Source organism: Pteronotus mesoamericanus, unplaced genomic scaffold (assembly GCF_021234165.1).
Source record: "Pteronotus mesoamericanus isolate MK-2021 breed Mesoamerican mustached bat unplaced genomic scaffold, CSHL_Meso_final contig_639, whole genome shotgun sequence".
Taxonomy (NCBI): domain Eukaryota; kingdom Metazoa; phylum Chordata; class Mammalia; order Chiroptera; family Mormoopidae; genus Pteronotus; species Pteronotus mesoamericanus.
The window spans coordinates 1,404,593-1,417,801 of record NW_026555223.1 but is presented as its reverse complement, the minus strand read 5'-3'; the positions used below and the strand labels follow the sequence as shown (position 1 = coordinate 1,417,801).

Sequence of the window (13,209 nt, the reverse complement as noted above, 5' to 3'; positions counted from 1 at the left end):
GGCCTGGGGTTTGACTGCCCACCATGACTTGCACATTTAGGAATTTATAATCAGATCATCCTTTGGGGTTACTTTTCATAGAACCCCTTCTTTCTGTCCACAGCATGAACTTTCCTGTCTACTTCCCTCCTGGGCTGAGGGCTGGCAGAATCTCTCTGCATAGAAACTAATAGCCATTCCCTCTTTTCCTTTCCAATTTAGGAAGGGTAATAGCTTCTGTCTGTGAGCTGGGCCTGGGCTGCTTAGCTTTGCTTATGTCCCTTACCCATGCCCCACATCTGTACATTGTTGCTTAAACACATTCCTTACCCCATTTGATGGTGACATTGGTCTCCTGCAGAGATCCTGGCTGATACAGTCACATAGTCACATCTACACTCATTCCTCACAGAAGAAATGGGAATCCTGAGATTGGTTTGGGCCACTCAAGATTCACCAGGAATCATGTTGGGGAGGGGCTCTGCCCAAAAGAAGAAAGTGAGAAATTTTTGTTTGGCTGGCAACAACTGTGTCTTTTTTTACCCATTTTAGAGATAGAGATAAAACTTCATTTTTTATTTGACAGTTCATAAATTAAAGCTTTAAATGATGATAAATTGTTTTAATATTGAGTCCTATTTTGTGCCAGAGATTGTGCCTTAGCACTTGACATGATTTAATGCATTTAATTCACATAGCCACCCACTGAAGAAAGATGTTATAGCTATTTTACTAATTGAAAACTGAAAGTTTAAGTGACCTCCCTAAAGTCACAAAGTAGCTAAGTGAGAATTTGAAATCTAAGATCTCTCTGACCTAGAGCTTACATTTTTAAACACTGCAATCATATTGCCTCCTTATGGTTCTTGAGATATTTCCATATATCAGGTGAGATGTCAATTGTGTTGCATACATTTTATCTATTCCACAAAAGATATAAATACATATCACTCTCATCTCTGCCTCACTGAGGTTAAACTCATCATCATCTTGTAACCAAATACACAGTTAGCTGCCTGTTGCTATAAAAGCTAATACTCAAGAGGCAGGTGCTGATGTTAAGGAAAGCAGTTTATTTTCACATGCAAGCAACCTGGGAGATGGGGGACTCAGGTCTCAAAGCCCATCTCCTGGGAAGATGGGGAAATCAGGTCTCAAAGTCCATCCCCTCCTTTCACTGGAGGCCGAAGTTTTTTATAAGGGGGGAAAGAGAACAAAACAAAGATATCAAGGGAGAAGATTGAAAAGTTCTCTGCATGCAAATGAGCACAGTTCATTCTAATAAGACAAGTGATGGTCTGGCGTGCATCATCCTGGCTTCACATTATCCTGGTTTCATGTCATTCTGGCTCCATGAATGAAGGTCAGCAAACCTCCCAGAGCTGGGATCTCGAAGGATGGAGTCTATATCTTTTAAATCTTGTTCCTAGGATTCTTATAAAAACATACTGTTCATCTACAAAATACATATTAGTCAGAATTATTACTTACAGAAACAATGTCAAAAGAATGGTGGGGTGGGATATGATTTCCCACCATGACAATTTTTCACCATTATAAATCTCCACTGTCAATTGTTCTTCCTTTTCTATGGAAGTTAGAAGGTTTTAGCCAAAACATTTCAGAAAACTAGAAAGTTTCAGGATTCAGTTTAGTTCATAGGTGAAAAATAAAATTTTACAGATAATTCATGAATTAGGGTTTAATATTCATAACTATGTATTATAGACTTTATTGAAACACAATTTTTTTCCTAAAACCACCTTCACTTTTATCAAAGAGCCAAATCAAGACCAATTCATTTACTGTATTGTCCAGTTTCAATTTGGCGTGATTATCTGTATAAACATAACAGTAACAGCAAATGATCATAAAGGTTTTCTTAACTCTACTTTGCTGGAATGTTACAAGGAATTTTTATATTGAATTTTAATTAGCTCCATGGGGCAGAGAAGCCAAGCCACACAGTTGCCATCAGGCTTTGCCTGCAACACCTGTAGGTTGGGTAAATTCCTCAAGTTCTCCAGGTCCCCAAAATGTCTTGTTCTTCCATGCCATCTCCCAGGAAAGCAACTTTTGTTCCTTACCTTGGAAGACTGCCATGAACCATATGAATAAGTAAGGTACCAGGTCATTTTCACAAGAAGTTCTTATCATTTCCAAAGTCAATCTTTATTTCTTAAAGCATTTTTTTTACATCCAGAGTCTAGGCATGTCTCTCTCAGACATGACATTCCAGTCAAAGTCTTAGTTAATAAAAACCTCCATTGAAAACAGGAATAAATCCGATTGCTACTGAATTCATGCAAATAAACATATTGCCATGAAAATAATAATACTCTTTAAGAGTTCTTAAATTCTGGACTTCCAGCCAAGATGGAGGTGCATGTAGGGACACGTTGCCCCCTCACACAACCAAAAGAAGGACAACAACAAATTTAAAATCAGAGAACAACCAGAACTGCCAGAAAATCAAACTTTATGGAAGTCCAACAAAGGAGCTAAAGAAGAAACCAGCAGACCAGTAGAGACGAGCAGCTGGGGTGGAGAAGACACATGGCAGGGTGGAGGTTGGAGAACCAGGAGGGTGAGGCAGCGGCCAGTGGACAGGCAGTCCCGTAATTGCATGTGGATAAACTGTGAGGAACATCTAGGGAGCAAGACAGACTGCGCAATTCAGGGTTCCAGTGCAGGAAAAGAAAGACTCAAAACCTCTAGCTGTAAAAATCTGTGGGGGTTGCAGTGGCAGGAGAAACTCCTAGCCTCAGAGGAGAGTCCATTGGAGAGACCCCCGGGGTCCTAGAATGTACATAAACCCAACCACCTGAGATCAGTGCTAGAAAGGCCCAATTTGCTTGTGGGTGGTAGGGGAAGTGACTGAAAGCTGGCAGAGAGCCAAGCAAGCAGCTTTGCTCCCTCTCAGACCCCACCCCCCACAGCATCACAATGCAGCAACATGGGCTGCCCCACCCTGGCAAACACTTAAGGCTCCATGCCTTCCAATGCTAACAGGTGTGCTGAGAAAAAAACAATATGGCCCAAGTGAAAGAACAAATCATAGCTCTAAAAATAGAACTAAGCAATGAACAGATAGCCAACCTATCAGATGCACAGTTCAAAACACTGGTAATCTGGATGCTCACTGAATTGGTTGAGTATGTACGCAAAATGGAGGAAAAAGTGAAGGCTATGCAAAGTGAAATAAAGAAAAATATATAGGGAACCAACAGTAAAGGGAAGGAAACTGGGATTCAAATCAACAATTTGGAGGAGAAGGAAGAGATAAACACTCAACCAAAATAGAATGAAGAAATAAGAATTCAAAAAACTGAGGAGAGGCTTAGGAACCTCAGGGACAACTTTAAATGTTCCAACATCTGAATCATAGGGGTGCCAGAAGGAGAAGAGGAAGAGTGAAAAATTGAATACTTACTTGAACAAATAATGAAGGAGAACTTCCCCAATCTGGCCAAGGAAATAGACTTCCAGGAGATCAGGAAGCTCAGACAGTCCCAAAGAAGTTGGACCCAAGGAATCATACACCAAGGCATATCATAATTAAGTTACCCAAGATTAAAGATAAGGAGAGCATCTTAAAAGCAACAAGAGAAAATGAGACAGTTACCTACAGAGGAGTTCCCATAAGACCATCAGCTGATTTCTCCAAAGGAACCTTGCAGGCAAGGAGGGGCTGGCAAGAAGTATTCCAAGTCATGAAAACCAAGGACCAACATCCAAGATTACTCTCTCCAGCAAAGCTATCATTTAGAATGGGAGGGCAGATAAAGTGCTTCCCAGAGAAGGTCAAGTTGAAGGAGTTCATCATCACCAAGCCCTTGTTATATGAAATGATAAACAGATTTATCTAAGAAAAAGAAGATCAAAAACTATGAACAATAAAATGACAACACACTCACAACTAACAACAACTGAACCTAAAACAAAAACAAACTAAGCAAACAACCAGAACAGGAACAGAATCATAGAAATGGAGATCAGAGGGGAGGGGAAGCAGGAAGAATCAGGGGAAAGGCACAGGGAATAAGCAGCATAAATAGTAAGTACATAGTAGGCAGAGAGAGGTTAAGAATATTATAGGAAATGGAGAAGCTAAAGAACTTATATGTACAACCCATGGATATGAACTAAAGGTGGGGGGGGCAGAATTCTAGGGGGTGGGGCAGTTTAGGGTGGGGGGGATAAAGAGGAAAAAATGGGACAACTGTAATAGCATAATCAATAAAATATATATTTAAAATTTTATTTCCTTAAATAATATAAAAGTATGTTGCTGAGAAAAAATACTCATTAAGAGTTTTTAAATTCTGGAGGGATTAAGTAGGAAGAAAAATATAAACGCTTCAATGTTGTTACAATTTACCAAATTGCTCTAAGAAATCAAACAATTTTTTTAATTAGCAATATTTTGAACAAAGTCACAAGATCAATATTTGTCCTTAGTTCATTCAGTCTTACAATGAATTCCTGTTTTCCCCATTATCCACCAGCATCTCTGCAAACTTAGTCATTTCCCACAAGCCCCACAAATCCCCATCTATTTCTAAGGTATGATCTGAAAATTTATTCTCAGAAATTCATATTTAGAATAAGTCAGAAGATGTGACATATTTGCTAATACACCAGAGTGAAACAATGACAGTCTCTAAATGATCCTCCCAAAATCAAATGACAGAGCTGTAGGTCAGATTACAATGCAATTGATGTAAATAAATTTGCTTTTCTGTAAGGTAACTCAAAATTACAAATGAAAGTATATCAGACCAAGAAATCAATTACTTTGTTCTCCACTGTCTAACTATATCTGTGGTTTCTGTTGGGAAATAACAACTAGTTTTGGAAAAACTCAAAGGGAGTTATTGGCATTTTCACTTGTCATTAAAATTATCAATTTGCTTTACATCTATCTATGTGCTTTTTTCTTTCTTAATTTTTTTTTCCATTTTCATTTCCCTTCTTGAGAATTCCTCCTCCAATGTCTTTTCTTCCTGTATGTTCCTTTCCTTTATCCTTTCTCACCATTTTTTGTACTTCCTCAATTCCTTCTCTTTTTGCTTCACCTACACATCCCTTCTTCAGGTTACATGGACTATCTTCTGTGGGGGAACCTTAACCCACAAAGTCCCCTGGAGCCGTGGATGAAATAAATCTACCAACACATTATTTGCATGGATAGAAAAGGCTGGCCAATCTCTCAAAGGAGATGGGGCCTGATCTCCTTTATCCCTAGGCTTTTCTTGAGTTCAGCAGGTAAGGGAGCACACAGAATGCATGTATAGCTCATCAATCAATGTCGCATAGTGTTGATCAAAGAAGAATACTTATTGTTCAGAAGTAACAACTGCAAGAACATAGGGGTCTCCTTAAATCAGGGTCTGTTAGACAGCATGACGCTATGTGGTCAGAAAACACTTGTGCTTGATAACTAAACATCCAGTGTATGTTAACTTGATTACCTAGAAGACATTACTCTTAGCAGGACAGGCTTCAAAGGAAATAATGTATTATTTTTCTTCAATCCTGATTTCCCCGGTGGGCGGCCTATGCCTCCATTGGTTCAGCCATTCATGGTTTTTCAGGTAAGCCTTGCTCACACAGGACCACAGTCCCTCATACCAGGCAGGGCGGTTCCCCACATTCTTCAACTTACATGAACTCTCTTTGACTTGCACAGACCCTATACAATGTACACAATCCTTCTGGAAATTTTCTAGTCCCTTTTAGTTTGCCCTCTCAACTCGTCCACAAAAACAATTTAAGCAGAATATGTCCCAATGGTAAGGTGGCATGGAACTGTAACAAAGAACTTTTGCCAGGAGGGAAATCAAAGAATCACACATTAAAGAGTGTCAAAAGAGGCATTTTGGGTAACTAAGGATGGTAGATGGTCCACGGGGTCAGCACCAACGTGGATGCAGCAATCAGATCTCTTCCAAACCAATCCTAGAAAATCAAATCCACACAAAACACACACATCCCATAGCACAAGCACCATCGTTTCCTCAAAGTTTATTTGCACAGTTTTTAGAAAAAGTAAAAAAATAAACAATTTATTGGCCGTGAGTTTGACAATTCACACAGATAAATACATAAATAGAGGGTGGCTGGCAATATATCCAAAAAAAGGGGCACGTGCATAAATAAAATCTAATGATCGGGCAGGTTGCGGGTGGGCGTCGGGCTCAGACACACAGGTCTCCCCTGGAGACACATCGCAGGTCACGGGTGAGGAGGCGGAAGAGGTTGAATGTGACAGAGGCTTCGAGGCAGCCAGCGGACTCCTGGGGGGAAGGCGGGACAGGTCGGTGGCTGCCCGCCATGCGGGCTCCCAGCTGACCCCAGACGCTGGTCACTCCCTGGTCACTCACCTTCTCCGGAGCCTCCTGGAGGCGGCGCAGCCAGTGGCGGAGGAGGCCCCGGGGCCGGGGGCCTGCTGGGGCCTGAGCTGGGGCCTGCGGGCAGAGGAGGGCGGTGTGTGAGGCAGGGCCTGGGACAGAGGGGGCAGAGGGGGACACACAGGGGGTCCGCGCCCGCAGACACGGCCTGGGAGCCCAGAGCACTCACGCAGGCCTGAAGCTTGGCGTGGATGTGGCGCAGCGTGTGAAGGGGCTGGTCCAGGATGTCCCCCAGCGTCGAGTTAGCCATGGGCCCCAGGGCCTTCAGGGTCAGGGCCAGCTCAGCCTCCAAGGCCACGGGGCGCTCCCACACCTGAGGACGGGAGACAGACAGGTGCGGGCTGCACGTGAGGGAGGAACAGGTGAGGAGGACGGAGGAAGCAACAGTACAGGTAAAAGGTCAGGGCAGGGGAGGTGAGAAAGCCAATGTGGGTATGTGAGAAGAAGAGGTTGGGGGGGGGACGGCTGGGCAGGAGGGCAAGGAGATGGGGACACGTGGGAGGAAGAGGTGAAGACCCAAGGAGCCAGAGGAGCAGAGCCCTCTGGGGAGGGCGGGGCTCGGCCTGACTCTCCCAACTCACCTGCAGCTGCCTCAGGTCCCGGGTCCTGGGGAATGGGCGGGAGCGGCAGCTGCGGTTCTTCAGCAAGAGCGACTCCTCCTGGAGAGCAAAGACACAGGTCAGCCCACGGCTGCAGGGCTGAGGTTAGACCCCTGCCGTGGGACAGGCAGACTGACGACGGGACGGAGGGCGGTTAACTTCCAGAAGGATGGTGGAGGCATCTCCACCGCGGAAGAACACGAGTCAGCCCAGCGCAGCAAGAGCAGGAGTCTGCCCACTCTGCAAAAGTGGAGGCTCGCCCAGGGAAGGGGCGGCACCGGCCCGCCCCGAGCCAAATGGAGCGTGGTAGCCCACAGAGGCAGGGCGGCGGTGAGCCCACAGCAGGTGGGGCAGTGGGGAGGCTCACCAACGCGTCCTTGGCCCTCCTGAAGGCCTTCATGTCTTGTGGGGACAGCGACGTGAACGGGGCCATGGCGCAGCCCCTCGCACCCGGGAGGGCACTGAGGGGCGTGGGGGCAGGAGCCGCTCCCGTCCTGGTCAGCGCCGTGGTCATCAGCATCAGCACCAGCATGCAACCCACAGCCGAGTCTGTGTTCCGGAAGGAGAGACCGAGAGGGCCCCGACAGCGTCAGGGGCTGCGGGGGGGGGGGGGGGCTGGGGGGGGCGGGGGGCGTGGGCACTGATGTGGGGGCTCACCCAGCTTCATCCTCGTCTCTGGCCTCTGGTCTCTGTCTGAAGGGGGATGCAAATGTCCGCTGAGAGGCTGTCGCCAGGGTCTCTCCCTCAGCCTTGCTGTGTGTCGGTGACCTCAGCCTCCTCTTCTGGGCCTCAGCCCGCTGCTCTGTCTGTGCCTCTGAACTTCCAGCTCTGCTGCGGTGGAGCGCCTGCCTGAGCTCCATCCATGGTACAGCTTTTAGCCTGGACACACGGGCAACCCCAGCTGATGTAGGAAAAGTGAAAACGCACCTGCCACTAGGGGAGGCCCCAGGCTGGGGAAGCCCGCGCAGGGCGGGGCCTTGAGCCAGGTGAGTAGCAGGAGCGAAAGAGAAACTGACACAGGTTCGGGTTCACCTACAGGAAGGTGGTGAGTTCCTAAGATGAGTCTCACAGCGGCGGCCCCAGCCCCGCAAAGACGGGTCACAGCGTCCTGACAGGGAGGGGACACAAAGACTTGCCTTTCTGAAGGCTACCGCGATACTGGGAGAGGAGGGGAAAGGCGCCTCCAGGGTGTGGCCAGGAAGAACCTGGCACTTTCGAGAGAGAGGTTACTCCAGACAAGGGAGAAGAGAAAGGGAGAAGGCTGCTCGGGGGTGTAAGGGAGTCAGAAAGGGGGAGCCGCCCCAGTTTCAGAGGGGAGACCAGCTCTTCCCTCCCTTCCACACCCCCTACTGGGAGGCAAAGAACGGGGAGGAGGGGAACCTCACTAACATCTTTAACTGTCCAGGCACCGAGGGGCCCAGGAGTGGGAGGCTCTGCTAGTGAGTTGGGGCGTGGCCACGGGCTTTTGGGAGCCGGCTCAGTTTGTGACAAAGGCCTTCATTCACGCACCAAGTACTCTTCAGCCCCCACTTTGTGCCGGGCACGGCTCAAGGTGCCCGATATAGGGCATTGGATAAAGAGCCTATAAATCAATCCTTCGAGGACCTTTTACCAGAGAGGAGTGACAGAGAGTAGCGGGGAGGGGTTGAGCCCACGGCGTGCATCACCTCGGGGGACGGAAAATGACAGAACTCCAGGTGGGTGAGCGCAGAGTGTAAGAGGGTGTTGCACTGAACGAGGCGCTGAAAGACCCCACTCGAACAGAGACTGAAAGACGTGAGGGAGGGGGCTCGTGAAGATCTGAGGGGCGAGCTGTTCAGGCAAAAGGGAACCAGGGATGCCCCGTTCTGTCGAGTGCTTTCTATTTCCCCTTCACAAAGGCTTTGCCACCTGCAGTATTGAACCCACAGTAACACCAAGGATATACTGAACATTCCCTACACTTTCTGTATATGGAGTAACGGTGGCAGAAGGGACAGAGGCTTAGTGCTGTGGCCTGTTCTAGATATAAAGTATCTTGAAACGATCTTAAAAATACATAAAACCAAGTAAATACTGAGTAAAACGCAGGGAATCAGAGATGTCAGGAGACCTGCCCGAGGTCCCAAAAGAAACAAGTGGTGAGGGCGGGATTTTAACTAAGTCTTTTTTCCTGACACCCCGACAGTAACCACGACACTCTCCAGTTACTGTGCAGCTAGAGCTCCTGAACACCATGAAAGGGAAATTGTAGCACAGAGGTGCCCAGTGCTCTTTGGCAACCGGCTCGCACCCCAAACCCTTTTTCCGTTATTCAAAATTACAGGGAGAGAGTGGACAGAATCCTTAGTTGGAAAAATGGAGCCTGATACACAGAAGTGTTCAAAGACGAGAATAGGGGGGAGCCCAGGTCACCTTCCAGTGCATTGGTCAGCTTGCGTCCATTGCAGGGGCCTTCACCCAGGGGAGGAGACATTGCATCAACAAAACTCTGAAAGACGACAAAGGGTCTCAAAACCCCTAGACTTCCTACTTTGTTTTTCGTAGAGCGAAGGTCACTGAGGTGATTAAGGGCACAGGCTATGGAGCCAAAGGGCCTGCGGTGCCAACCGGGCCCTGACCCTCACAGCTGTGTGACCTTGGCAAAGAGGCCTGCAGTTAGCAGCAAAGATCGCCAGCCCGCAGGCTTGGGCACAGAACAAGTGCAATTGCCTGTGCATTTCCGCGCCTGCTTATTTGGCAGAGACCGTTTATTAAGACCACCCCGTGGCCTCAGCTGGAAGCTTGAGAAACGCTGTTTCAATGTACGCCCCTCATTTGCAAGAAAGGGATAAGAACGCCTTGTATGGAGGAGGAAACTGAGGCTCAGAGAGAAGTAGTTGGCCCCGTGAGAGCGCAGTTGAGTGGCAGGGTCAGAATTGAAACTCATGTCACCTGATTTCCCTGGCTCAGCAGTTTTGACTGAAGAGTGCCCCTCAGAATGATCACAGGGGAACAACCAATGAAAATACAAGAATATTTAATAATAGCAGTAAATTGCTACCGCAAGACGGAATAGCAAATTGCATGGGGATTGCACAAATACACAAGTCACGTGGGTAACAGAATCCGAGATGCAGCAGTAACCTAAGGACTTCGGGCCCTTTCACCGCCAAGTCCCTTATTGGATGAGGCCTCCCCAGTGGGGAGATCCGAGTCACAGATTCATAGAATCTCAAAGCGGACACCGAAGGCTCAGATCCGGGCGCGGGACCCGTCATGGGAGACGGGGCTCTGGGCTTCCGGTAGGCAGAGCAGTAGAAACTGGCCCGCGGCTCCGGGCGCCGGAGACCCATAGGCATCGCGGACTCAAGTCTCTTGGTGACAGACGCGACCCCTGGAAGATCTTAGGGGAAGGCTTCTGATCGAAACGTCCTGGCTTCCAGGCGAGACACGTTCTGGTCCTTGGAAAAGCACCCGCCCCTCCTCGTCCACCCAGCCCAAGTGATGGCGGTCTGGGTCTGGGCGACGGCGGAGGAGTCCCCTGCGCTGCAGCGGCCCCCGGCGGGAGGCCGGCCTCCAGGAAAGGGCAGCACAGCGGAGCTCGCAGCCATCCGCCTGCAGAGCCGCGGGTCCCCCTGGAGGCGTCCCGGGGTCAGAGACAAGGTCCCGAGTGCGCCACCAGCCTCAGGTCCCACGTGAGCAGGCGGAGAAGGTTGAAGATGACGCTGGCTTCGTGGCATCGAGGCGAGTCCTGGCACCCGGGAAGGAGGCGAAGCGGGACTGAGGCAGGAATTTCCTCCTGAAAAGCTCTCCTCCATCCGTTCTCAAACCATCCCTCGGCTGGGGACAGAGCCCCTCCACACACGGACCCTGCTCGGCCCGCGCCGCCCCTCCACCCCGCCCCGCCCCGGCCGCCGCCCCCGCCCCCGACGCCACCAGCTTAGCTGCTGTCTCCACGCACAGCTCTCCGTGCTTTGGGGCGCCTCCTGGGGGGCCGGAGGGACTTCCTCGAGGAACTCGGCCGCACCAGCTCGAGCTGAAGGAGGGGGGCGTGGGGGGCCGGATGTAAACGAAGGAGTCGAAGGACCGAGTCTCCTACCGACTCCACCTGCGAGCCTCCCAGACCCAGACCAAGGGCAAATCTGGGGACGCCCAGAGGACGTGACTCGTGCCCGGACGGGTTTGGGGCTCAGGGGAACGAGTCGCGAAACCGGCGTCCTAGCGGCGGGGCCGGGCGCGGGGACACTCACGCAGGCCACCACGTCCCTCCGCGCGGCCGCCAGCAGGTCCAGGGTCCGGGCGACGCCGGGAAACAGCTCGGGGCTGGGCAGGCTGCTCAACACGGCCTGGGCGTCCGAGAGGTCCCGGGCCACCCGGCGGAGTCTGGCGCAGGACTGCAGGGACGCGGTGGAGTGAGAGACGGCCGCGGCCCCGGCCCCGCCACCCGCCCTGCAACCCGTACACCTCACCAAGGGCCGCGCGGGATCCCTCCTTGGGCGGAAGGGGCAGTTGCGTGGCCTCCAGCTCAGGGTCTCTTCCTCCTGGGGGCGGGGGGAGACGAGGGAGGGGTCAGGTGGGCGTCTTCGCCAGGCCCCCCGCGCCGCCCCTCCACCTCCCCCCCGCCCCCGCAACAAGCGCTGGGCCGTCGGGGATTCCTGGACGTGGACCGGGACTGGCAGACGCGGTCTTGCGTACCGTGCGCCGAGCCGCGGAGCTCTCGGAGGGCGTGAGCACGGCCTGAAATGCACGCCCCCCGCCCCGCGGCGAAGCGCTACACTCCGAGGTGATGCGAAGCAGCCGAGGGGGCGCCCTTTTGAGACTGGCATGAAGGCACCCCCTGAGCTTGAGGTGCCCGCAGCCGGCACGGTCTCGTGGTCAGGATTCCGGACCTTCGGATCTGAGATGCACCTGCCGGCCGGCAGGATGCTCGGGTCTCTCGGGGCAGGGACCCGCATCCCCGGCCCCGGCAGGCCCAGCGTCTCCCAGGATGGGGGTCTGGGCATCACTCACGTAGTGGTCCCTCAGCGCCTTGACCGCCGCCAGAGCCCTGGGCTCCAGCCAGCGGTAGTGCGAGAGGTGGCAGCGCCGGGGCTCAGCCGCGCCGGGGTCCGCCGCCACGCTCGCCGTCACCAAGACCCACAGCCCCAAGGACGCCGCGGCGGCGCCGCTTGGCCTCATCTCTGCTCCTGCAAAAAGCGAGGGACGTCAGGGAGGCCGAGGGGGAACGCCCCGAGTCCAGCCCCTGCCTCTGGTGAGACGGGCAGAGGGACCGACCTCAGATCGCTGGCGCTCAGCACCCGCACGGGAGAGACGCGGCGGGCCCCGAGACCCCTGCCACCCTGAGCCGCCGCCCCTCCCGCCTCACCTGCACCTGCCGTGCGCCTGCCGTGCCTCGTGCCTGAGCGGGGTCTGCCTTGTACTGTCCCCTGCGAGGTGTCCACACTGGTGTCCACCTTCGCCAGCGGTGCCTGCCCCCTCCATGGCGGCTTTTATGTGCCCGGCCGAGAAATGGTGAGCGCCTGGGCTTCCCCGGTCGGGTTAAGTTTTCGGAACATCAGCGCTGGCCGCTGGCCCAGTGGGATGCTGGCCTCGGCGGGAGGACTTTGCCCGCCTGCCCCACGGTGCCAGCCGTGGCTCTGCCCCAGCTCTCTGTCACCGTTTCTCGTTTTGACCCTCCCTGTATCCAGTGTTTTCATCACCCCCTTGGTGTTTTCCTTTGTCTAATATAGTGACAAGCCCTTCTTAGGGCTGCTGAGGAGTGGGTACTGCTCCTAGATACATTCAGCTCATAGTTCGCAAAGAAGGGCACTTCCAGGGATGTGCTGTGAGTATTCCTGTTTATGGCTGGCGAAACTGACGCATGGGCAAATGGAAGAAAGCTCCCAAAGTCCCACTTAGTGTCAGAGGGAGGATATGAACCTACATGCTGCCCAGCTGCAAAGCTTGTTCTTTGCTGCATTTCCCCCCTCATTATCTGGTTCAATTATCTCCATCTCTGTCTTCATTTCATTCCCTTCTTCTCTCTTCCCTCTGTATATGCTGCCACTTTTGAATTGCGTCGTTTGTCTTTCTGTCCCCGCCGTTGTCTAACCCCACCTCTCTCATCCCTCTTCTAGCTAATATCCAGGCCATGGCCTCCGCGTCTCTCTCTGTTAGTCAGTCTCAATCGGTCTCTCATTTTAGTTTTAAAATGAGATCTACTGTTTCTTTCTATGATAAACTTAATGATGCAGGTTCATGACTAAAGTTGAAAAATA

General features: G+C 51.4%; 2 protein-coding genes across 2 annotated transcripts; both read right to left on the bottom strand.

Moving 5' to 3' along the window:
• Positions 1 to 6,159: 6,159 nt before the first annotated feature.
• On the bottom strand, positions 6,160 to 7,658 carry LOC129076705 (interferon lambda-3-like). Its single transcript, XM_054580859.1, has 6 exons — positions 7,649 to 7,658; positions 7,359 to 7,540; positions 6,974 to 7,051; positions 6,562 to 6,705; positions 6,366 to 6,449; positions 6,160 to 6,278 (listed from the first exon to the last, which is right to left on the bottom strand). The coding sequence occupies exons 1-6, from the start codon at positions 7,656 to 7,658 to the stop codon at positions 6,180 to 6,182; spliced, it is 597 nt and encodes a 198-aa protein (XP_054436834.1). The 3' UTR covers positions 6,160 to 6,179.
• Positions 7,659 to 10,604: 2,946 nt separating this feature from the next.
• On the bottom strand, positions 10,605 to 12,433 carry LOC129076672 (interferon lambda-4-like). Its single transcript, XM_054580822.1, has 6 exons — positions 12,406 to 12,433; positions 11,963 to 12,138; positions 11,422 to 11,493; positions 11,203 to 11,346; positions 10,914 to 10,988; positions 10,605 to 10,703 (listed from the first exon to the last, which is right to left on the bottom strand). The coding sequence occupies exons 1-6, from the start codon at positions 12,431 to 12,433 to the stop codon at positions 10,605 to 10,607; spliced, it is 594 nt and encodes a 197-aa protein (XP_054436797.1).
• Between the last annotated feature and the right edge of the window lie 776 nt (positions 12,434 to 13,209).

Bases quoted from the DNA above. Each gene is read 5' to 3' on its own strand.
- LOC129076672 (XM_054580822.1), bottom strand. From the start codon at position 12,433: ATGGAGGGGGCAGGCACCGCTGGCGAAG. The intron at 11,347-11,421 runs GTGAGGTGTACG...GCGTCCCTGCAG, and splicing joins GGGATCCCGCGCGGCCCTTG to TCCTGCGCCAGACTCCGCCG. The intron at 10,989-11,202 runs GTGAGTGTCCCC...CCCCTCCTTCAG, and splicing joins GGAGGGACGTGGTGGCCTGC to CTCGAGCTGGTGCGGCCGAG.
- LOC129076705 (XM_054580859.1), bottom strand. The intron at 7,052-7,358 runs GTGAGCCTCCCC...TTTGCTCTCCAG, and splicing joins GGAGGGCCAAGGACGCGTTG to GAGGAGTCGCTCTTGCTGAA. The intron at 6,450-6,561 runs GTGAGTGCTCTG...CTCTGCCCGCAG, and splicing joins ACGCCAAGCTTCAGGCCTGC to GCCCCAGCTCAGGCCCCAGC.